The following is a 25,981-nucleotide window of genomic DNA, read 5'->3' on the forward strand; positions in this document are numbered from 1 at the left end:
TCAAGACTGCCTTAGCATTGATATTCACTTGTAGTTTTTCTAGAATATTAATTATATTCCTCATGTTGTTAGACAAATGTCTGCCCGGGAGAAAGCCCGCTTGGTCTTTATGAATTTCTTCTACTAACACCTTTTTTAATCTTTTAGCCAAAATATCTGCAAAGATTTTGTAATCCACATTAAGCAGTGATATGGGGCGGTAATTCTTGAGCTGTGTCTTTTCAGTCTCTGTTTTCGATATAAGTGTAATATAAGCTTCCTTCCACGACTCTGGTGCCCTTCTCCCTTCCAATATTTCATTGCAGACTTCCTTCAATGATTGCATTAACCATTCTTTCAAAGATCTATAATATCTTGAAGTCAAACCATCTGGTCCTGGAGATTTACCTAATTGCATGCTCTGGATGGCCCCTTCCACCTCCTGATCCGTTATTTTGTAATTCAACATTAGCTGATTTTCCTGAGAGATTTTGTGTAGTCCATTTATTTTCAAAAATCGATCAATGTCCATTTCTTTCTGCTTCTCCTGTGTATAAAGTTGTTTAAAATACCTCTGAAAACACTTCCTGATCTCCACTGGGTTCTGTATATTCTTTCCTTCCACTTCCAAATTCGTAATAGTATTGAGTTTTTGTCTTTTTTTCATTTGCCAGGCCAACAATTTTCCACACTTATTTGCCGATTCAAATGACTTTTGCCTCATTTGTTTAATCTTCCATTCTATTTCCTGATCCATCAGCTTTGCATATTGTACTTGGTATAACTTTATCTCTTTCAGGATCTCCTGTGACTTTGGTTTTGCTCTCAGTTTCCCCTCTCTTCCTTTATTTTCCCCAGGATTTTATCCTTTTTTCCATTCTGAGTTCTCTTCTTAATTGCATTCTGTTGTATTAAGAATCCTCTCATAACTGCTTTACTTGCGTCCCAAATTACTCTTTTTTCCCACTGTAGTATTTATATTTATCTTGAAATAGTCTCTTAGGGTTTTTTGGGCCTTCTTGGTCACCTCTTCATTCCTGAACAAAGTATCGTTCATCCTTCATCTAAAGGAACCAATTGGCGTCAATTTCATTTCCATCTTCACAGCATTATGGTCAGAACAAATTTTGGGGCAAATCTCCACTTTGCTGATCTTCGGAACCAATTCCCTGGTTACCCAGATTTAGTCAATTCTTGTCCATGTCATTTTAGCCTCATAGAAGAAAGTTCCCTCTCTTCCCAGAGGGTTCTTCATTCTCCAAATGTCAACTAAGTCCATATTTTCAGTCATGTCAAAAAAGGTTTTTGGTAGTCTACCCTCTTTGGTGACTACCTGTCTCTGTGCCTTGTACATATTTGTAGACACCACTCCATTCATATCTCCCATCAAGATCATATTATAGTCCATATAATCCATCAGAGTCTCGTGTAGCTTCTTAAAGAACTCTGATTTTCCTTCATTTGGTGCATAAATACCTACAATCAAGAATTTCTCTCCTTGTGATTGAATTTCAGTTGCAACCAATCTTCCTTGGTCATCTTTGAATATGAATTTTGATGATAGGCTCTCCTTTGCATAAAGGACCACTCCTCTTTTTTTAACTTTATCTGATGAAATAAATTCTTGGCCCAGTCTTTTATTACTCAATATCTTCCTGTGTAGCCTTATCACATGTGTTTCTTGCAAACAAATCAAGTCCAAATGTTCTTTTTTCAATAAATGACTCTCTGCCTTTTTTCTGGAGAATTTAATCCATTCACACTCCAGCTCGAAATCTGCAATGCCATTGTGTAGTTACGCTGATATTCCTCCAACTGCACCCAATGCTTGCTCTTCTTCTGTTGGTGGTGGTGGTGACACGTTCACTGGGAGATCCAATCCAAAGGATAATGCTGATATATCCAATATTCCCCTGTTTGGTGATCTTCTATCCGATGCTCTTTGCTCTAGTCCTCTATCTGGTGATCTTCTATCTGATGCTCTTGGCTCTTTTCCAAGTCCCTTCTGCAGATCTTCTTCGTATTTATACAAAAACTTTACTTTATCTTCTACTGATCTTATTTTTATTTTCCTTCCTTTGAAACTGAAGGATAGACCTTGAGGAAACTCCCACCTAAAGATGATGTTATTCCTTCTCAGCATGGCAACCATATCTCCATAGTTAGGCCTAAGATCCAAAAGATATTTCAGGACGTCTTAAAAAATTTCCACTCTTGACTGTTGTACTTCTAAGTTCTTCTGGTAGTGCCAACCCAATATTCTATCTCTCTCTTCTTTAGTTCGAAGGGTGATCAAGCAGTCTCTTACTCTATTCTTCTCTTTTTTCCCTCCTCTTCCAAGTCTGAAGGCCCTCACAATTCTAAACTCTTCCAAGTCCCAAAAGTCAGCAAATTCCTGTGTGAGAAAGTCTATCAAGCTTTCCTTCTCCAATTCAGGTAGGGCTCTGATCCTCAGATTCGTCTGTTTTTCTTTAAGTTCAATCATAGCAAGCATCAACTTATGATCATCAAGTTGCCTCTGTAGGGCTGGGACTCTCTCTCTCTCCAGTTGTGTTACTTTACATTCCGCAGCAACGGCTTTCTCCCTAGCTTCCTCCGCAGTCTGCCGTATCAACGTAGATTCCTGTTTCTGGATGGTTTCTGTATTGGTATTCACCTTTTGTCCCAGATTATTTATACTTTCTGTATTTAAATCGATTTTAATAGTTGCAGCATCCACTTTCGCATTTGTCACGTCTGTTTTCTTGTTAAGCTGTTCCAGTGAATCATTTATCTTATTTAATGCAACCGCTAAGGCCTCTTCTGTCGACATTCCTCTTGGTTTTGAGTGTACTCCCACCATTCCCAACAAGAATGCCTCTGGTTTTTTCAGAAATGTGTACCTAAAGATCTTCTTTAATTCATTGTATATACTTTCCCAAAAAGTTTTTACCTTATCGCATGACCACCACATGTGGAAAAAAACCACCTTCTTTCACCCCACACTTCCAGCAATTATTGTTTCCTGTTTTATACATCTTTGACAATTTAGTTGGCATGAGGTACCATCTATACATAATTTTAAACAGATTTTCTTTTAACGATGTACATGCTGTAAATTTTAACCCAGTGTTCCATAATTTTATCCACTTCTCATATTCAATATTGTGGCCAATATCCATTGCCCATTTAATCATTACACTCTTAATTTCTTCATCTTTTGTGTGCCATTCTAGTAGAAATTCATAAACCTTAGTATTATTATTATTTTGTTATTCTGCAGTACTGCAATTTCTAATATTGATTTTGTTTGTTCAAAGCCTATTTTTTAATCTTTCAAAAAGATGTCATTCATTTGGTGGTATTCCATCCAGCTTGACAATTTATCTTTTAATTCGTCATAAGGTCTAATCTTAATTACATAATTTTCTTCCAGCAACATGTCTCTATAAGTTAACCATTCACCTTTCATGTTTAATCTTTTCACTGAGAAGGCTTCTTGTGGTGACAGCCACTATGGTGTCTTCCTTTCAAACCATTCTTTGTATCTCATCCAAACTTCATATAGTGGTTGTTTTATAATATGATTTAGGAAGTCTCAATGCACTTTTACCTTGTCATACCAGAGGTATGCATACCATGCATATCTGTTTCCAAACACCTCCAGATTTAATATGTCTGTGTTTTCCAGACTAAACCATTCTTTCAGCCATGTTATACATGCGGCTTCATAGTATATTTAAAGATCTGGTAGTGAAAAGCCTCTCTTTCCTTTTTATCCGTTAAGAGTTTATACTTTATTCTAGGCTTCTTCCCCTGCCATACAAACCTAGAAATCATTTTTTGCCATTCATTCAATTGGCCTTGTCCTGTAACAATCGGAATGGTTTGTGTAATGGTTCTAGGGGGTTGCTCGTGCGTAAGTTGCCGCCACTCCCGGCTAGGTTGCCTGGTTGAATCCTTTCTCTCTGGACAGCCTTTCACCCGTGGCTGTATCAGTCACTGGCAGAATCCGTCAGTGGGCGTTTCTTGAACTTCTTCCAGCAAAGAAGTTGACGCCAAGTCTCCTCCTACTCTCCCTGCGCGGAAGTCTTCTGCGCAGGGAGGGTGTGGGCAGCGGAGTACCCGTGCTCTCCCCACTGGTCTCCGGTGAAGAGTCCTGGAGCCTCCTCTCCGATTCCCCCATCTGCCCCCCTTCACCACTGGTGTTACGCTGATTTCCTTCCCCAGCAGATGGGCTGCCTCTCTCCCTGCTGGGACCCTCTCCGGCATCGCTCTGGAGCCTTCCCTCCGCCTCTGGCTCCGATGGCAGTTCCCTGACATCCACCTCCCCCCCAGGACCCCCTCCACCCCCGGCCCGACCTTCTGATCCAACCTCGTCCCTTTCCTCGGCCGACGATGAGGGGAATCCCCTTGAAGGAGCTGTCGCCATCCTCTGAGGATTCAAAACCCGCTTTCCACCCGCTCCGATCTCTTCCCGTGGGGTGGGCCTCCCAGTCTGATTCTTCTCCCTCTGACGCCTCCCCTCCCTCCCCTTCGGAGGCAGGAAAACCCACAAAGTCCTCTTCGTCGTCTGTGGTTCCAAATTCTTCCTCCCAGAATCTTGTTAGTGGTTTTGGTTTATCTGGGAACAGGCTGTGGAACTCTTCCACCAGATACCCGTCATTGATTGCCTCAGAGGGAACCCACATGTTTTCTGACCTGGGTTCTCCCTCCCAAGCTACCAAGTACTCCACCTGGCACCCTCGCCACCTTGAATCGAGTATTTCCGTAGCTTGGTTGTGGTGTTCCCTCTCCTCTACCCACGGGTGGGTGGTGACTCCTCCCTCCCGCCCGGGAAATTCCCGCCCCTCCCTGTACGGTGAGAGTAGGGACCTATGGAACACTGGATGTATCTTCATGCTGTCAGGCAACTTGAGCTTGAATGCCACAGGGTTCACCTGCTGTGTTACCTCAAAAGGTCCCAGCCGCCTTGGCTGCAACTTCTTGCACCCTCCCTTCTGGGATAACCCTTGGGTTGACAACCACACCCGGTCTCCCACCCGTATGGCCTCCCCCTCCCGACAGTGCTTGTCTGCCTGCCTCTTGTAAACTTCCTTGGCCTGCTCCAAGTTCATCTTGAGTTGCTGGTGCAAGGCCTCCATTTCTTCCACAAACTGCTCTGCCGTACACTCCATCCTTCTGCCGTACACTCCATCCTTCCTCCCCCCTCCCCGGGAAGGCCCTGGGGTGACACCCATAATTGGCCATGAACGGGCTCATTCCCGTGGACACATGTTCAGCGTTATTGTACGCAAATTCATCCAGTGCTAGTTTCTCTACCCAATCGTTCTGTCTCTCGCTGACGTAGCAGCGTAGGTATTGCTGGAGTATACTGTTCGCTCTTTCTGCTTGCCCGTTGGTTTCCGGGTGTCTCGCCGTCGAGAAGCCCACCTCAACCTGCAACAAGCTCATGAGCTTCCTCCAGAACCGGGAAGTAAATTGTTTCCCACGATCCAAGATGACCCTCGAGGGAGCCCCATGCAGCCTGAAGATGTGATCCACAAACAACCTGGCTGTCTCCTCTGCCGTTACCACATATGAGCAAGCTATGAAATGGCACATCTTCGTCAGCAGATCGACTACTACCATGACTGCTGTCTTCCCCCTTGACTTGGGCAAATCTATCATAAAATCAATGGGACTTCCGGTCGGTGCCAGCGCTTAATGGCGGTCCTCCCTTCGAGCTCCGGAGGAGGACTGCTTCACGAGTTCGGGTCTGACCGCTACGGCGAAGCGGGGACCCCCAAAAATCACAGGCGCAGAAGCCTGTGAGCAAGGAGACTCAGTGGGCACCATTTGCGCCCCCCTTTACTGCAAAAGAGCCTTTTAAAAGGCTCCTGAGCGGCATCGGGTGTGCGCGCGGTGCTGAGAGTCGCTACCCAGCCTGTGGAGTGAAGCCGCGTCGCCATGAGCGGAGAGCACCGATTCCTTCCTGAAATTGGAAACTGAATTTGAATGCCCGTAAGTAGGATTGAAAGGCTTACTGGGACTTTAAACTTCGTTTAAAAATTTGGCCGAAAACGGGAAAGGTAATAATTAAGGAAGTCTGCCTTTCCCGGACTGCATGACAGCTAAAGCAACGAAACTACAAAACTGCAATTGGGTGAAAAATTGATTTGAAAATTGTAACCTGGACATTGAACTTGAACCTCCCCCTAGCAAGCAGGAGCAAGGGGGAAGATAAATGGATTTTGTTTAACCTGCATGGAAGAAGTAAAGGGGGAAAAAAGTTTTCTGCCGTTTTAGACTCTTGGAATGGACTGCCTGAGTAGGGCACTGAGACAGTGAACTGTCATTTTTCTTTGGGGACTCTCTGTTTCTTTGTTCTCGTGTTTATTAGATACTTTGAATTACCCCCTCTAGAGGGCTGAGGGGTAACAGTTGCAAAACAGACTGTAAAAAACAAGTCAGTGGATTTTTCCATCTAAAAGCTGCTCCTGTGGAAACGACCTTGGGACATGAGTGGCCCACCAGAAGAGATAACAACAAGAGCTAAAAGTAAAATTGCACAAAAGAAAAGGGGCTCAATATCAAGCCTACTGCCAGCAGGTGCAGCCGGGCAGGAAAAAGTGACAAATATACCCATGGATCCAGTGACACAAGCATTACTTAAAATAAATGAATCTTTAGAAGTTTTGACAAAGCAGAGTACAGAAAATACCAAACAGCTGACAGAACTTTCAACAAAACTAGATCTGAATACTAAAAGTATTACATCTAATACAGAAACTATAAATAAATTGATTGAAGAAAACTCCATAACTCGGAAAATTGCTGAAGAAGCTAAAACTACTGCTGAAACTACACAGGAGAAATTGGCACCAGTCTGTAAAAAGTTGGATGAACATGATGCGACCTTGTCTTTGTGGGACCTACAGAGGAAGGAGAGAAATTGAGATTAAGATTAGTCCCTGAAAGTGAAAAAGATAACTTGGTGGACTTTCCTCACAAAAGAGTTTTTCGGAATTTTGGCAGGTAAACTTGAAGGAAGAAGAATTTAAGATAACAGCTGCCTTCAGACTGGGCAAGAGACAAAACAGAAAGAGCCCAAGGGATTGTCTGATAACTTTAAGATCCAAAGAGGAAAGAGACAAAATATTAAATCTACACTATCAGAAAACTTTAGAGATCGAAGACGCTTATGTGCAAATCTACAAGGACATCCCTAAATACATCTTGGAGGCGAGAACTCACTACAAAGACCTGAAAAGGAACAATCTACCTTTCAGGTGGGAATTTCCACAAGGTTTGTCTTTCAACTACAAAGGAAAGAAAGTAAAAATAAGAACAGTGCAAGACAAAGAACAATTCCTGCAAAGAAACGAGGAGGACCTTCAGAAGGGAGTGGTGGAACTGACTTCAGAAGCAGATATTCTAAATTTAACATTTGGACTTAAACCACAGACAGAGGAAGAACAGAAGCAGGGAGCAGCTGGAGGAGGGACTAACTAAACAACAAGATGTCTCTGCAATTTCTAAGTTGGAACTGTAATGGTTTGAACCTTCCCAGAAAAAGGCGTGAGGTTTTTCACATTTTGAAAAGAGAACAATTGGACTTGATTTGCTTACAAGAAACCCACGTGACCAGGGCACACAGAAAATTGCTTATAAATAAAAGATTAGGACAGGAATTTATTTCATCAGACAAAGTTAAGAAAAGAGGAGTGGTGATCTACGCAAAGGAAAAGTTGGCCCTAAAGCTGATTTTTAAAGATGAACAAGGAAGATTTGGGGCAATTGAAATACAAGTCCAAGGAGAAAAAATTTTGACAGTTGGAATTTATGCACCAAACGAAGGGAAGGCAGAATTCTTCAAGAAGTTGCATGAGACTTTAATGGATTATTTGGATTATAATGTAATTATGATGGGAGACATGAATGGTGTGGTCTCCACAAACATGGACAAAGCACAAAGACAGGTGGTCTCCAAGGACGGGAGATTACCAAAGACTTTCTTTGAAATGACTGAAAATATGGACTTGATTGATATTTGGAGAACAAGGAACCCTCTGGAAAGAGAGGGAACCTTTTTCTCTGAAGCAAAAATGACATGGACAAGAATCGACCAAATATGGGTTACTAGTGGGATGGCTCCAAAGATAAAAAAAGTAGAAATCTGCCCAAAGACTTGCTCCAACCATAACGCCGTAAAGATGGAGATGAAATTAACAACAGCTGGCTCCTTCAGATGGAGAATGAATGACACCCTATTTAGAGATGAAGAGATTTACAAGAAGGCCCAAAAAACTTTGAAAGACTATTTTGAGATAAATCTGAGGACAGATGTCGAGAAAAGAATAATCTGGGACGCAAGTAAAGCCGTGATGCGAGGTTTCCTAATACAACAGAATTCTTTAAAGAGGAAGAAACAAAATGAGAAGAAAGATAAGATCTTGGAAAAGATGAAAGAAGGAGAAAAGAAACTGAGGTCAAAACCAAAGTCTCATGAGATTTTAAGAGAAATTAAGTTTTATCAGATGCAGTATATGGAACTGATGAATCAAGAGATAGAATGGAAAATTAAGCAAATGAGACAAAGGACATTTGAATCAGCAGACAAATGTGGGAAACTTCTAGCATGGCAATTGAAGAAGAGACAAAAATTGAACACAGTTACAAGTTTGGAGGTGGAAGGAAAGAACATTTATAAACCAAATGAGATTAGTAACTGTTTTCAGAGTTACTTTAGAAGATTATATGCAAGAGGGCCGGAGAATGAAGGAGAAATAGATGATTTTCTTAAGAAATATGGTTTACAAAAGATTTCACAACAAAGTACAATGGTTTTGAATGAGAAAATAACAGAACAAGAAATAGAGGGTGCCATTCAAAATATGCAATTAGGGAAATCTCCAGGACCAGATGGGTTGACCTCCAGATACTACAAAGCTTTGAAGGAATGGTTAGTACAACCGCTGAAGGAGGTCTGCAATGAAATTTTAGAGGGGAAAAAGGCACCTGAATCGTGGAAAGAAGCATTTATTACACTTATACCAAAAACTGAGACTGAAAAGAACCAGATAAAGAACTACCGCCCTATATCATTAATTAATGTGGATTACAAAATATTTGCTGACATTTTGGCAAAAAGATTAAAGAAGGTGTTGGTGGAAGAGATTCATAAGGACCAGGCTGGCTTTCTCCCAGGGAGACGTTTGTCAGATAATGTGAGAAATATAATTGACATTATGGAATTGCTAGAAGTCAACATTAACACGAAGGCGGTATTAATATTTGTGGATGCGGAGAAAGCTTTTGATAATATTTCCTGGAGTTTTATGAAGAAGAATCTCCATGGGATGGGGGTAGGCCAAAGGTTTGAAAATGGTATAGGTGCAATATATTCTGAACAAAAAGCGAAATTAATTGTGAACAATGTGGTTACTGAAGAACTTCCTATAGAAAAAGGGACACGACAGGGGTGCCCAATATCCCCACTACTTTTTATATCTGTCTTGGAGGTTTTGTTAAATATGATCAGGGGGGATCAGCTGGTTAAAGGAATTCAGGTCGGAGCTAAACAATACAAACTGAGGGCCTTTGCAGATGACTTAGTATTAACTTTACAACAGCCAGACACTAGTACGAAAAGAGTTTTAGAACTAATTCAAGTTTTTGGTCATGTAGCAGGATTTAAGTTGAACAAGAAAAAAACTAAAGTTTTGGAGAAAAACTTACCAAACGCTGAAAAAGAGAGATTTCAAAGTGAAACTGGATTAATGGTGGCAAAGAAAGTGAAATATTTGGGGATTAACATGACATCTAAGAATGTGAATCTATTTAAAGATAACTATGATAAATGGTGGACAGAGATAAAGAAGGATCTAGAAATATGGTCAAATTTTAGACTTTCCTTGTTAGGCCGAATTGCTGTAATTAAGATGAATGTATTGCCTAGAATGTTATTTTTGTTCCAAACATTACAGATTGTTGATAGAATGGACTGTTTCAAGAAGTGGCAGAAAGATATATCTAAATTTGTCTGGCAGGGCAAAATGCCCAGAATAAAATTTCAGATATTAACTGATGCAAAAGATAGAGGGGGGTTTGCCCTGCCGGACTTAAAACTGTACTATGAATCGGCAGCTTTCTGCTGGTTGAAAGACTGGCTACTTCTTGAGAATACAGACATTTTGGATTTGGAAGGGTTTGATAATAGATTCGGTTGGCATGCATATATATGGTATGACAAGGTAAAAACTCATAAAGGATTTAAAAACAATATTGTCAGGAAAGCACTATACAATGTTTGGATTCGATATAAAGATTTGTTGGAAAACAAAACCCGTAGGTGGTTGTCACCAATGGAAGCTAAGGAGGTGAAAAAACTTAATATGGAATCCAAATGGCCAAAATATTGTGAAATTTTGGAGCAAGAGAGTGGAAAAATCAAATTACAGAATTATGAGAAAATTAAGTCTAAAGTACGAGATTGGCTTCATTACCATCAAATAATGGAAGTGTTCAAACAAGACAGGAAAATTGGCTTCCAGGTGGAGAGATTAAAACTAGAAACAGAACTGTTAGAACCCAATACTAAGAATTTGTCAAGAAAGTATAACCTGCTGTTGAAATAGAATACATTAGATGAGACAGTTAAATCAGCTATGATTAAGTGGGCACAGGACATTGGTCATGATATTATGTTTGCTGACTGGGAACAGTTATGGACCACCGGTATAAAATTTACGGCATGTAATGCCTTAAGAGAAAATATTATGAAAATGATTTACAGGTGGTACATGACCCCAGTCAAGCTTGCAAAAATTTATCATTTGTCCATTAATAAATGTTGGAAATGTAACGAGACTGAAGGTACCTTCTACCACCTTTGGTGGACCTGTCCGAAGATTAAGGCCTTCTGGGAAATGATCTATAATGAAATTAAGAAGGTACTTAAATGTACATTTCATAAGAAACCAGTGGCATTTCTCCTGGGCATAGTCGGCCAGGTGGTGTCTAAGAAGGGTAGGACGTTTTTTATGTATGCCACCACAGCAGCAAGGATTCTTTTAGCAAAGTATTGGAAGACGCAAGAGCTACCCACGCTGGAAGAATGGCAGACGAAGGTGATTGACTATATGGGACTTGCGGAGATGACTTGCAGGATCCGTGACCAAGAAAAAGAGACGGTGGAAGAAGATTGGAAGAAATTTAAAGTATATCTTAAGAACTGTTGTAAAATTGAAGAGTGCTAAAATGTCAAGGGAAATGAAAATATAGAATTATAGCTGCAATTGATTAAGTATGAGAAGAAGCTAAAAAAAGAAAATAAGTAATTAGACAATTGGTGTGAGGAGTTGTTGAAAAAAACTTTAAAATAGGGATGCAGAAAGGGAGAGGTAAGGGGAAGTCTGGGAAGTAAGGTTTATGAAAAAGAGGTTTGAAATTATACATGTTTTATACGTTCTGTTTGTTTATGTATTGTGTGTTGTTTTGTTTTTAATTTGTGTTGGAAAACTAATAAAAAATTATATTAAAAAAAATATCATAAAATCAATGGACACCACCTCCCAGGGTCTTCCCGGCGTGGGTAAGGGTTCCAGTAACCCTGCGGGGACAGCCCTCTCCCCCTTTGCCCTCTGGCAGCGGTCGCACCCCCGTACATATTCCCGTACATCTTCCCTCACCCTTGGCCACCAGAACTGCCTGGTGACGAGCAGCATGGTTTTGTGCTGTCCAAAGTGCCCCGCTGTTGGGTTGTCGTGGAGTTGTTTGAGTACCTTTCCCCTCAAAGTCTCCCCCGGTACATACAGCGCCCCCTTATAGTACAGTAGCCCTTCCTTTTCCTCAACCCCCCCATGGTTTTCCCTTCCGTCCCGGAATTCCCTGATTTTCATTTGAGCAAACACGTCGTTTGAGCGAACACGTCATTTCTAGTAAGCCCGACCAGTTCTCGTTTCCCAACCAACGCTCCCCCACACACCCATCGGTTCTCGGGGAACACGTGTCGGATCTCCGGCGGTCCCTCTCTTTCCATGTACTCCGGCTTCCGGGAGAGAACTCCTGTGCCCATCGAATCTGTCTCTGCTTGAGTACTCACGCTGTCCTCAAGTATTCCAAGTTATTGTGGTCAGTACAAACCTGGACCTTGTGCTGCGCCCCTATCAACAGATGTCTCCATCGTCGAAACGCAGCATAGATCGCAAGCAGTTCGCGGTCATACACCGTATAGTTTTGCTCCGACTTGCTCAGCTTCCTTGAGAAAAAGGCACACGGCCTCCAGCCCTGCTTGGCCCCTGGCTGCAAAAGTACCGCTCCAATGGCTTGGTCGGACGCGTCGGTCTCCAGCCTCATGGGCTTTTCCAGATCAACGTGCAGGAGCTGCTCTTCTGAAGCAAACGCCTTCTTAAGTCTTTCAAAGGATTGCTGGGCACTTTCTGTCCAGGCAAACTTCTTTTTGCTACTGAGACAATCTGTGATGGGCGCTGTCAAATGGGTGAAGTTCTTGATGAACTTCCTGTAGAAGTTGCTGAACCCTAGGAACCTCTGCACATCCTTCCGGGTTTTGGGGGCCTTCCATTCTAGCACTGCCTGCACCTTGATTGGGTCCATAGCTAGGCCCTTGTCTGACAACTTGTACCCCAGAAACTCGACCTCTCTGGCGTGAAATTGGCATTTTTCTAGCTTGACCCACAACTGGTGCCTTTGCAGTCTCTTTAGCACTTCCCTGACGTCCCTGACATGTTGCTTCTCATTGTCCGAATAGATTAAGACGTCGTCCAAAAAGACTACGCAGTTCTTGTACAGCAGGGGCCCCAACATGTGGTGCATGAATGCTTGAAAACAGGCGGAGCCCGATTGTAATCCAAATGGCATGACTAAGTACTCAAAGGCCCCCAGGTGGGTGAACATGGTGGTTTTCCATTCGTCCCCCTCCCTTATCCTAATCAAATTGTACGCTCCCCTGAGGTCCAGCTTGGTAAAAAATTTCCCCTGCCTCACCCACATTAAAATGTCATCAATCCTGGGCATTGGGAAGTCTTCTGCGCAGTGATGGTGTGGGCAGCGGAGTACCCGTGCTCTCCCCACTGGTCTCCGGTGAAGAGTCCTGGAGCCTCCTCTCTGATTCCCCCATCTGCCCCCCTTCACCACTGGTGTTACGCTGATTTCCTTCACCAGCAGATGGGCTGCCTCTCCCCCTGCTGGGACCCTCTCCGGCATCACTCTGGAGCCTTCCCTCTGCCTCTGGCTCCGATGGCAGTTCCCTGACAGTTTGGAATAAAAAGAGCATCTTAGGTAGAACACTCATTTTAATAGCTGCTATCCTTCCACAGAAAGATAGTTTCAGACTATCCCAGATTTCCAACTTTCTTTTTCCTTCTTTCCATGTTGTTTTATAGTTATCCTTAAAGAGGTTTGTATTTTGGGGGGAGAGCTAGACACCCAAATATATTATTTTCTTTACCGCAGTTATTTCCGTTTTACTTTGCAGTTGATCTAGTTGTTCCCCTTTCATATTTTTAACCATCATCTTTGTATTGCTTTTATTAATTTTTAGTCCTGCCATCAGTCCAAATTCTTCAATTACTTTTAACACTTCCACTGTTGAAGATTGTGGTTCTTGTAGTGTTAAGACTATGTCACCAGAGAAGGCTTTAACCTTATATTCTTTTTCTCCGCATTTTATTCCTGTAATTCTTTCTGTCTTTCTTATGCTTTGAAGTAATACTTCCAGAGTTGAAATAAATAATAAAGGTGACAATGGGCAGCCCTGTCTTGTGCCCTTTGTGATTTGAAAACTCTGTCAACCTATTATAAGTTTCACATTTTGATTTTTATAAATTGCCTCTATACTTCTTAGAAAGTTTGTACCTAAGTCCATCATTTCTAAATTGTTTTTCATAAAAGCCCAGGACACATTATTAAACGCCTTTTCCACGTCTGTGAAAATTAATGCAGCTTGTTTATTTATTTTAGTTTCTAAATATTCAGTTATGTTTACTATATTTCGGATGTTATCTTTTAAATGCCCTCCTGGTAAAAAAACCCAGCCTGATCTCCGTGAATTTTTATGGCCATAATCTTTTTTAACCTCTGCAATAATACATCTGCCAACAATTTATAGTCGTTGTTAAGTAATGATATCGGTCTAAAAAAATTTACATTTGTAAGGTCTGTTCCTTGTTTTGGTGTCAACGTAATAAACACTTCTTCCCATGTCTTGGGAATCTCCCCCTTTTCCATTATATTGTTCATTACCTCCTTCAAAATAGGAACTAATTGCTGGGTTAATTTCTTATAATATTTAATTGGTATACCATCAGGTCCTGGATCCTTCCCATTTCTCCCTTGCTTGATTGCTTCTATAACCTCCTCCTCTGAAATTGGTCTTTCTAATTGTTCTCTTCTTTCTTGTGCTATTGTCTTTAGTTTATGTTCTCCTAAATAAGTTATTATCTTCTCCTCATTTTCTTTGTGTGCTTTGTATAGTTCTTTATAAAATTTGAGAAAAACTTTCCTTATTTCTTTGGGATTAATTATTATTTCATTATTTATATTATTTATGTTGTTCTGTCCTTTCTTTAATTGCCAGCCTAATCATTTTCCAGTTTTATTTGCTGATTCGAAGGTTTTTTTTGCTTTAATAGTTTATTTTCCCTTCCACTTCTTGGTTTATAATCATCAATACAGTGGTGCCTCGCAAGATGAAAAGAATCCGTTCCGTGAGTCTCTTCGTCTTGCGGTTTTTTCGTCTTGTGAAGCAAGCCCATTAGCGGCTTAGCGGATTAGCGCTATTAGCGGCTTAGTGGGCTTAGCGGATCAGCTGATAAGCGGCTTAGCGGATCAGCTGTTAAGCGGCTTAGCGGATCAGCTGTTAAGCGGCTTAGCGGATCAGCTGATAAGCTTAGCGGCTTGGGGAAAAGGAGGGAAAGGGAAAAAACCCCGCAGGAACTCACAAGACATTTTTGTCTTGCGAAGCAAGCCCATAGGAAATTCGTTTTGCGAAGCACCTCCAAAACGGAAAACCCTTTCGTCTAGCGGGTTTTCCGTCTTGCGAGGCATTTGTCTTGCGGGGCACCACTGTAATTTCATTTGTAACAATTTACTTCTTTTAATTTTGGGTCATCTGGTTTTTTAACCATCTCTTTTTCTATCTCTTTTATTTTGTTTAATATTTCTTCTTTATTATTTTCTCTTTACCTTTTTTGAATACAATTCTGTTGCAGGAGGAATCCTCGCATAACAGCGTTGCTTGCATCCCAGACTACATTAATGTCTGTGCCTTTATTTAGATTTAATTCAAAATATATGTTTAAATATTTTTTAGTTCTTTCTAGCATCTCTGTAGTCTGATAGGCTGTCATTCATTCTCCACCTTCGTGTTGTTTGGTCCCTACTTCTCCAATCCATTACAGTAGCATTATGGTATGACAATGTCTTTGGTAAAATTACAGCTTTCACCACTCTTATAGTTAATTATTTTGATATCCAGATTTGGTCTATCAGGCTCCAGCTTTGATTTGGTTCAGAATAATATGTGAATTGTTTTGTTAATGGGTTTTTTAGTCTCCATATATCCACTAATTCATTCATTCTCTGTTAAGGATAAAAAGGAGTTCGGTAATTTCCCCTAATCTGTTTTCATTTTTCTTATTGATCTATCCATTTCTATTGAAATTATCCCATTAAAATCTCCCATCAATATAATCTTGTTGTCTAAGTATTCTGTCAGTCTTTCCTTTCATTTGGCGCATATACCCTCACTATGATTATTTTTTCTCCTTCTATTTGTACCTGTATCACTATTCATCTTCCTTTGTTATCTTTAAATATTTGTTGTGCATTATATTTATTTTTAACATATATGACCACTCCTCTCTTCTTTTGCACGACTGAGGAGATAAATTCGTTCCCCAATTTTTTGTTCCTTAATACACTGTTATGTTTTCATGTTACCTGTGTTTCTTGCAAGCAGATCATGTCTACATTTTTTTAAAAAACTCATGTTCAATTTTATTCCTTTTGGCTTTATGCCATTCATGCCATTAACATTCCATGATAATACTTTAATGTTTCATTTAGCTGAAAATACTGCAACCAGACAGTCAGATGTGTCCTAATTTCTTCAAAACAATTTAGTCTTAATTTGTTTTCTTTTTCTTCCTGTAGATCTTTATAAATTGCCCAATTACTTCTCAAGTGTTTTTTTCCTTGACTGAGACCGCTTCTGTCGGGGACAGCCACCACGGCTTCTTTGGTTCTAGTACGTGGCCCACACTGTGTAAAGTGACTTCCTAATCACATGGTTCAAAAACCCTTTGTGGACTTTAACCTTTTCATATCCCAGATAAGTGTGCCAGCCGTATCTATTGTTAAATCCTTCTAGATCTAGGAGGTCTGTTTTTTTAATGTCATCCATTCCCTAATCCAGGTCAGGCATGCTGCCTCATGATATAATTGCAGGTCCAGCAGGGCAAAACCTCCCCTCTCTTTAACATCAACCAATGATTTATGTTTAATCCTGGGCTTTTTGCCTCTCCAGATGAATCTTGAGATGTCCCCTTGCCAATTTTTAAGCAACCTATTCCCATGGTTATTGGAATTGATTGAAATTGGAAAATCATTCTAGGGAGCAGACTCATTTTTATTGTGGAGATTGTGCCTCAGAAGGAGATATTCAATCTGCTTCAAATTTCCAAGTTCTTTTTAATGTCCTTACAAGTCTGAGCATAATTGTCCTAAAATAAGTTGATGTTATTTGTCATTAGCCAAATGCCCAGATACTTTGCTTTTTTTTACTAATTTCTAATCCACAAGTTTGTTGTAGTTCATTTTTCTCCTGACTCCGCAGGTACTTTGCAATAATTTTGTTTTTTTCTTATTCAGTTTGAGTCCCTCCACTAGTCCAGATTCATGTCATCCGCAAATGCCTTTAATTTGTATGTCCCCCCCCCCAACTACTATGCCTCTTATCTTCTTGTCTTCTCTTATTTTCTTGTTTAAAATTTCCAATACTAATATAAATAGCAGTGGGGACAAAGGACACCCTTGCCTTGTCCCATTCTTTATATCGCAACTTTCCGTGATATTAATGTTTATGATCAGTTTAGCTCTTTGCTCCAAATAGATCACCTCTATTCCTCTGCAGAAAGTCTCTCCTAAACTCATATGTTTAATTTGTGTCTTCATAAAATCCTAGGATATGTTGTCAAACGCCTTTTCTGCATCTACTAACATGAGTACTGCTGGTTTATCATTTATTTCCTCTAGATATTCCAAAATATTGATGACATTCCTGATATTACCATTTATTTGCTATCCAGGGAGAAAACCCACTTGGTCCTCGTGAAGTAATGTCCTTTGCAGTCTTTCCTTATAATTTGGGATATTTAATGTGATTTGATTGGATTGTTAAAATGGAAAATTTAATAAAAAATATTGCTTTAAAAATGTCCTTTTCAGTCTTTCCACTAAGATAGCTGCAAAAAGTTTGTAATCATTATTGAGTAATGATATTGGCCTATCACTGGAGATAAGTGTTAGGTCTGTCCCCTGTTTTGGGAGCAGTGTTATGTATGCTTGCTTCCATGTCTCCGGTATTCTGCCTTTAATTACTACATTGTTCATCACATCTTTTATAGGTTGTGATATTACTTCCTCCAATTTCTTGTAGTAACAGGCTGATAATTCGTCTGGTCCCAGTGACTTCCCAGATTTGGCATTCTTAATTGCTTGTTGGATTTCCATAGCTGTAATTGGCGCGTTAAGGTGTTGGATTTTTGGCAGGTTGCTTTGTTTTGGAAATTCCTCAATATGTTCCTGATTTTCCACTCCCTTATGATATAATTCTGTGTAATAGTTTATAAAATTCTTACATATCTTATTCAGTTCTTCTATTGTTCTCTCTCCTATTTTCAATTTATTTATAGTCCTCTCACTTGCCTTTTTTAAAGTTGCTACGCCAGCAATTACCCTGGCTTATTTCCAGATTTGAAGTTCCTGTGTTTAAGCCTTTTTATATTCCATTCAACCTCTTGGTTTACAAGTATTGAGTATTTTGTTTGTAATAATTTAATACTCTGCTTGGTTGTTTCACTGCTTGGGTTTTTGAATAATTCTTTTTCCTTTTGGCTTATCTCTTCCAGAATCTCGATCTTTTTCTTTTCTTTCAGTCTTTTTTGTATCACATTTTGATTTATGAAGAATCCCCTTTACTGGTATCCCAAACAACTTTAATATATGTGCCCTGATTTAAATTGAATTTAAAGAATCCCTTTAGAGCTTCTGTTGCCTTTTGTAGAACCTTTTCATCATTTAACAAACTTTAATTTATTCTCCATCTCTGTATTTTCCCTTTTCTTTCTCCCCTCAGCTCCATTACCACTGGGTTGTGGTCAGAGATGGTTCTTGGTTGTATTTCGGGGTTTTTTTTAACCTTTATTAACAGTTCATTCGAAACCCAAATGGCATCAATTCGACCCACTGACTGTTTAGGGTCTGGATAATGTGTGAAACTTTTTTCTGTTGAGTGTTGGTATCTCCATTCATCTTTGAGATGAAATTTTCTGTTAGTTGAAAATGGGTGAGGGGTAGTTTTCCTTCTTTAGTGAGGGGTAATTTCCCTTCCTCTTGTGGTTCTATCGATTTCTGGCGAGGTGACCCCATTTAGATCTCCTGGGAGTATCGTCTTTTCGTCTGCATGTTCTAACATCCCTTGTTTTAGTGATTAATAAAAATAATCTTTTCCCCATTGGGACAGACTTTTCTTCTTATGAAGAAATTCTGCAAGGCGGTACTGGTTTAGAACTAGAGTTTAATTCTCCTAGATGGGCCACCTTCCCAGGTTGATGAGCCCCATCTCTCCCTCACTTCCTTCTTCAGCATGTGTAGAAAAGGCCCACTGTTGGTCTCATCTGCTCAATATGCTGGAGCCTGTCTTCGCATGCAGGGGAAGCCTCTTACTCACTGAGGATTTGAGACTCATCAGCTCCCCTCACCTGGTTTAGCCAGCCAGTGGAAGCCATTCCTAGGGTGTGGCAAATGTTGCATGCTGATGGCTTCTAGGCACCACAGGTTAGAGCTGAGTAGAGGGTGGGGATGAAAGGTGAACAAACTACCTCAGAAGGAGTATGACGTGTTCCCCACCTCTCTCCCTCTCCCCAACCTCTCCCCTACCACCCCATGTACCCTTCATAGAATTACAGCAAAAAAATTAAGAAAACCGTGCACCCTCCCCCATGCGGCTTAAACTTTAAAGTCTGGCAGTGGGGAGAGACTATAGGGAGAGTGGAGATGGGATAAACCATGCTAACAAGGGATCTATGTTAAGGCGAATGTTTCACCATATAAATGGCTTTGAGGGGGGTTGACTGGGGAAAGCAGCAAGAGAGATGGCACCACTTCAATATCCCAGGAAGGAATTCCTAAGTGTTAAATATTTATGAAACACTGTGAAACAGTCCACATCCCTCATGGGTTGGTGGATATCTTCTCATATTTTAGTCTCTTGTTTTTTCACAGTACTCCCCACTACCTGCAAAAAAAGCTTTCTATATTTCAGAAAATATGAAGATCTAAGTGAATGAAAAGCATGTGAAATCACCTTGTTTCCAGTTTTCCTGTTTCCATATGAAATATAAATGACTGAAGAGGATACTGCTTAAGCCATAAAACAAAATGACACAGTAATTTATTAATACCAAAGGCATCCTTCATTGTAGTTAAGCAGCATCAAGAGCTGGAAATAGCATAGTTTCTCACAAAGTATTGCCAATATGCCAAAGGAAAGACTTGTTGCAATTTCAGCATGTATGAAGAGCCCCTTTGCAGATGCCAACACGTGAAGACCATGACTTTGGCCTCTCACATAGGCTGCATAATTATTGTAAAAGCTCAAACAACTGTATTTATTCAGAATATTTTAAAACCCATTCTTCATGGTACACTGCCATGCGGATCTACCTGTGGCAGCATTCCTGCACTGGAAGTGCAACAGCAGAGATCATTCCATGTGCAACTAAAGGGTTAACTATCTCAGTGTTGAAGTCAAATGGAGGGGGTGGATTGTGTTGCTTAGCAACCAGGCAGAGTGGAATGATGTTTGCAGAAGTAGCACCTGTCCTGATTGCTTTTGTAGGTCTTCAGAAGTTTTCTCTCTCTGTTTAGTTAAATGTCTCCTTGCTATGTACAAGGCCTGAAGTAAGGACAAAGCCCCTCTGTTCCTTTTCTCCTCAGATTATACATTTTTTGTTCAGTTTCCTCAGTAAAGTGTTCTTGGGATTTCTTTCCCCTCTCAACTCCGTATGCATTACGTGGTGTCACTAACATACTGAGTATTCAGTGCTATGCAGTTTGTCAGGTCCCTTCCACAGCAGACATAACTGCAGTTACATTGGAACTACTCCTTTTGTGCTCTGAGCTTGACATTTGGCACATTTGCCAAAGAGGCCACCCTACTGTTCTAATATAGTTTATTATGTCCACCTTCTTTGTCCAGTGTCGGTCAAGTAAATAAATAAATATTTGAAATGAATTAATGTTCCTGAATAGTTCAACATGCAGGGTGTTAATGAGTCCTTTGCAACAGCTGTTGTTTCTTTAATGGGGGAGGGGACACAGGCCGCCTATTGATGCCAGTGACATTGTGCAGATGTTTCAAAAAACGTGCATGTGGAGCATCTATTCCCACAACAAACACCCACAGAGCTTGGATAAGAAAGCTTTCCTGGACATACAGGTCAAAGCTCCCTCATTTAAATGTTTGCATTATGTTGATATTGAAGTCATGGGTTGGGGGCAGGCAATGGGACAACCCAAACATCTGTGCCGTGCTTATTTTAGAAATACCATGTTAATATTGCTACTAAATTACAATGAAACTTTAAAAAGGCATTACAGCTTCCTCTTTCTCAAATTTTAGTATTTTGTAAAACACATTTTATTTTATTATTATTATTAATTAAAATTGTATACTGCCCTTAATCCAAAGATCTCAGGGCAGTTCACAGCATAAAAGAACAAAATATAAATATAAATATAAATTACATGCAGTACTTTGACCCTTGCTCTTTCCAAATCTCACCCTCCTTTTCCCGTTCATACTCTACAACGTGTGCGGTAATTGTCATCCCAGAACAATTCCTAGCAGAGCGACGCCCCGCAGGAAGTCGCCTCCATTCTCACGTGCAAAGCTCCCTCGGGCACGTCGGAGCCGGCGGTCGGTCGGCAGTCCGCTACCCCCTCGGATCCCCCCTCTTCTCCGGGCTATATGTGGCGCCTGGAAGCTCCCAATGTTTTCCATATTTGTGCAGCCTCCGCGAGTCAAATGCCAGAGACGAGTCGGCCGGCAGCCCCGAAGGAGAGGCGCGCCCGCCCGCCCGCCGCCGCCGTCGGCCTGGTTCTTTGGAGTCCTCCCGGCAGCTGAGCAGCATGGGCAAAGAAGAGACGGCGGCGGGAGGCGGCGAGCGCGGAGGAGCGGCCCGGCAGGCGAAGGAGAGCCGCGGGGATCCGCGCCCGTGCTGCGGCTGCCGCTTCCCGCTGCTGGCGGCTCTGGGGCAGCTGGCTCTGGGCGCCGCGGTGGCGGTGCTGGGCTTCCTCATGGCCGGCGTCAGCTCGTCCCTGCTGGTCAGAGACACGCCGTACTGGGCGGGCCTCCTCGTAAGCATCGCCGTAACGCCCCGACTAACCAGCTGCCCGCGCGGCCCTCGAGACGCGGCTCGGGCTGGAGCTCAGCTAACCTTTAACAACAACAGCAGCAGCTGCCCTGCAGTGGTTGTTTGTATCCATTTTACATGCAAAAAAGGAAGTGGAAATAACGTGTTACTTTAGAGCAAACATCATAGGAAGCTGGGAAGACGGGGAAATAACACCCTTAGATTTGCTGCGTGCATCGTTTAGCAGACTTCTAGATTTGGATTGCAGTGCAAGGATTGCTCCTTGGCTGAAAGGTGGGGGTTATATGTGGTTCTGGCACATGCACGCCTGTACCCTTGCTAAGGGAATGAGAGGCAAGGGACGAGAATTAACGTTTTGATCCGAAATGACAGAGGAGAAGGGAATGAATGCTCCTGTTGCTTCCACGCTGCGATGAGTTGTGGGTGTTTTCTAAAGAACTGTCTGATCTGTTTTGCGCTTCGCCCAAGCCTCCTTTGCCACAGCCGAGGGCACTTTGGCTCTTGCCGAGCCGAAGGGTTAAATTTGAAATGCAAATAAGCGAGTTTAGGGGGAGGGGAAGGACGGGGATATGCGCCAATCCCGGAAATTCGGACTCGCCCAGCGACACGCTGCCTTGCCATACCTTGTAGCAGACTGACAAGGCTATTTGTGATCATGTAAAACACGTGGTCCGCGGGGACAGACAGCGCGAACCCAGCCAAGGCGTGCGCGCTCATTCCAGTCATGGGTTGTGTTTCAGAGCTGATTTGTTGTTAATGAAATAGAGAGGGGGGAATTAGGCCATGTGAAGCCTTGTCTCTTGAGCTACTTTGCTATATGATGCATTTTTTAATGTTTTGTTCAGTGCTCGTTCCAAGTGAGTTCCTGCCAGATTCTGGGGGCTGATGATTCTGAATTTTACAAATAGATCATCAGGGCCCACCACACTCACATTATTTTAAAATTCAATGGATTCTCCATGTGCCATATACTACTGAGTTTACTATTTATATTAGCTAAAGGCCCACCAAGTTTGCCATGGTGGGGCAACAGCGGGTGGGGTGGAGTGCCTGTCTTTCCTCCAGCCTGCCCCCCTGCTTGTGCCATCCACACCCTTGCATCCATTTTGGAGGGTGTTGCCTCACTTAGGCCCTCAGGAAGCCTGAATGAAAAGATAAAGGGCATAAACTTGGGCAAAATTAGAGTGGTAGCTTCAAGAACACTGGTAGATTCAAGAACACTGTCCAACCAACTTTGTAACCAGAGGTTCAACTGAATAGAATCTGAATCACATGCACCACAAGGCCTTTGCAGCCTCATCTTAAGATGGCTCCCCGGCCTGGCTTTGCACTGCAAAGTTTGCAGCAGCACGTGCAACTGCAAAGTTTGCAGCAGCACGTGAATGCATCCAGCATTCAAAAACCCCCTCAGCTTGCATCAACTAGCCACACACAAGTCATGCAAGCTCCACCCCCCAGTCGTTCTTAGACTTCTTATTGGGTGAGCAACGCAGCCAAGCAACACAGTTGAAGCCTCCCTCCTCCCTGGCCGGCAGCAAGGGAGGGAGAGGAGCTGCTTCCTTTGAAATTTAAGGGACATCTATCAATAAGGGACAGCAGCGGGACATGGCGCTGGAATAAGGGACTGTCCCTTCAAATAAGGGACACTTGACAGCTATGTGTTGTACAGTGGTACCTCTGGTTACGTACTTAATTCGTTCCAGAGGTCCATTCTTAACCTGAGGTACCACTTTAGCTAATGGGGCCTCCTGCTGCCACCATGCGATTTCTGTTCTCATCCTGAAGCAAAGTTCTTAACCCAAGGTACTATTTCTGGGTTAGCGGAGTCTGTAACCTGAAGCGTATGTAACCCAAGGTACCACTGTATATGTTTTTAATCTGATCCTTCCTCCAAGGAGCAAAAGGTGGCACAATGCAACCTCTTTCACAGCGATATGCAGTTAAGTTTTTTTCAGATTACACCCATGAACATGGTTAAGGCCATTGATTTCAATAGATCTACCCTTCAGTAAAACTTAGTTGCACACATCTCTTTCCCTTCCTTCCTTCCTATACCACATTTTAGTCTGCAACCATGCAAAGTAGATTGGGTTGCCCTTTCTCATTTTAATTATCTTTGCAATAGTTCTGTGAAACAGATTCAGCTGAGGAATTGTGATTGCCCAAGATCACAGGGCAAATCTGACTGAGTGCATATTTCAGCCTTGTCCATGTTCAGCCCTCCATCCACCATGTGAGACTATGTAAATGCAAGGACACTGAATCAGTGCCATCTCTATGACTAGGATGTAACTCAGTTGCAGAATATGTACTTTGTTTCTGAAAGTCCCAGGTTCATTTCCTCACATCTCCTGGTCCTGGTGGGGGAATAACCTTATCCAAAACCCTAGTCAGCTTCTGGCAGTCAGTGTAAAGGACAGAGCTAGATGCAACCATGGTCTGACTCAGTGTAAAGTGTAGGAAGAGCTCTGTTGCCTTCATGATCTCCTTTGAAAACAGGATGCTCTCCTTCCTTTGAGGTTTTTAAGCAGAGGTCATGTAAGATTTAGCTGACATTCCTGTGTTGCAAGGGGTTGGACTAGATGACCCTCTGAGTCCCCTCCAACTCTACAATTCTGTGATTCTATGATGGGACAGTGATCTGTTCTAACAGGGCTCTTGTGCTCTTATATTGTTTCCTATATGATGCTGAAAATGCCTCAGCCCCTCTCCTCAATTTGTGCCAATTGTGAATACTGCTGATGCAATATAGACATTTAAAAGCAATTCCACTTCCTAGGCAATTTAGGTTTTACAGTCTCTGAACAGAGTATTAAAGTACAATAAGTTCTTTAGTTAAAATATCCAAATGTTTTCTATTTTCAATCAAGAACTCTTGATCCAGCAGTAGTAGGGAGTGAATTAGATTATCACCCAAATTCAAGGCTGTGTGTATACACTTGCATGTATGTCACTGGATTACTTGAGATGTGATGATTCACAGCTGAGTGTGTGAATTGTCTAATTGTCTGGGGGGGGGGATATATGGGTTGATTTGGTTGTCACATTTATATCTTAATTATAGGAGCTCAAGGTGGTTTGCTGCATGGCTCTCCTGCTTTCATTGTTCAAAGCCTGTGAGGTAGAGTATAATGAGAAATAATGACTGGCTCAAAGAGCTGGATTGTTGTTGTTTAGCCGTTTAGTAGTGTACAACTCTTTGTGATCCCATGGACCAGAGCACGCCAGGCACTCCTGTCTTCCACTATCTCCTGCAGTTTGGTCAAACTCATGTAGGTAGTTTGGAGAACACTGTTCAGCCATCTCGTCCTCTGTCGTCCCCTTCTCCTTGTGCCCTCACTCTTTCCCAACATCAGACTCTTTTCCAGGGAGTCTTCTCTTCTTATGAGGTGGCCAAAATATTGGAGCCTCAGCTTCAAGATCTGTCCTTCCAGTGAGCACTCAGGGCTGATTTCCTTAAGAATGGATAGGTTTGATCTTCTTGCAGTCCATGGGAATCTTGAGAGTCTCCTCCAGCATCAGAATTCAAAAGCCTCAATTCTTCGGCAATCAGCTTTCTTTATGGTCCAGCTCTCACTTCCATATATCACTACTGGGAAAACCATAGCTTTAATTATACGGACCTTTGTTGGCAAGGTGATGTCTCTGCTTTTTAAGATGCTGTCTCGGTTTGTCATTTCTTTTCTCCCAAGAAGAAGCGTCTTTTAATTTCGTGACTGCTGTCACCATCTGCAGTGATCATGGAACCCAAGAAAGTAAAATCTCTCACTGCCTCCATTTCTTCCCCTTCTATTTGGCAGGAGGTGATGGGCCCAGTGGCCATGATCTTCGTTTTTTTGATGTTGAGCTTCAGACCATATTTTGTGCTCTCCTCTTTCAGCTTCATTAAAAGGTTCTTTAATTCCTCCTCACTTTCTGCCATCAAGGTTGTGTCATCTGCATATCTGAGGTTGTTGATATTTCTTTCGGCAATCTTAATTCTGGCTAGGGATTCATCCAGCCCAGCCTTTCGCATTATGAATTCTGCATATAAGTTAAATAAGCAAGGAGACAATATACAGCCTTCTCGTACTCCTTTCCCAATTTTGAACCAATCAGTTATTCCATATCCAGTTCTAATGTAGCTTCTTGTCCCACATAGAGATTTCTCAGGAGACAGATGAGGTGATCAGGCACTCCCATTTCTTTAAGAACTTGCCATAATTTGCTGCGGTCGACACAGTCAAAGGCTTTTGCATAGTCAATGAAGCAGAAGTAGACGTCTTTCTGGAACTCTCTAGCTTTCTCGGTCCACATACTGCTTAAGCCTGCCTTGTAGAATTTTAAGCATAACCTTGCTAGCGTGTGAAATGAGTGCAGTTGTG

General features: G+C 41.8%; 1 protein-coding gene and 1 long non-coding RNA gene across 2 annotated transcripts in view; one reads left to right on the plus strand and one right to left on the minus strand.

Annotated features, from left to right (window-relative positions):
- Window positions 1-25,981, minus strand: part of LOC310826612 — a 40,921-nt gene that overhangs the window by 2,724 nt on the left and 12,216 nt on the right. The gene's annotated exons all lie outside the window — the stretch shown is intronic.
- Window positions 19,678-25,981, plus strand: part of SSPN (sarcospan) — a 27,702-nt gene continuing 21,398 nt past the window's right edge. Inside the window, exon 1 of the mRNA XM_083701624.1 lies at window positions 19,678-21,600. Coding sequence (XP_083557750.1) covers window positions 20,989-21,600 — 612 coding nt within the window. The 5' untranslated portion in view covers window positions 19,678-20,988. The remainder of the gene's footprint in view (window positions 21,601-25,981) is intronic.

This window comes from Podarcis gaigeae (assembly GCF_964106915.1).
Source record: "Podarcis gaigeae genome assembly, chromosome: 10".
NCBI classification, from domain to species: Eukaryota; Metazoa; Chordata; class Lepidosauria; order Squamata; family Lacertidae; genus Podarcis; species Podarcis gaigeae.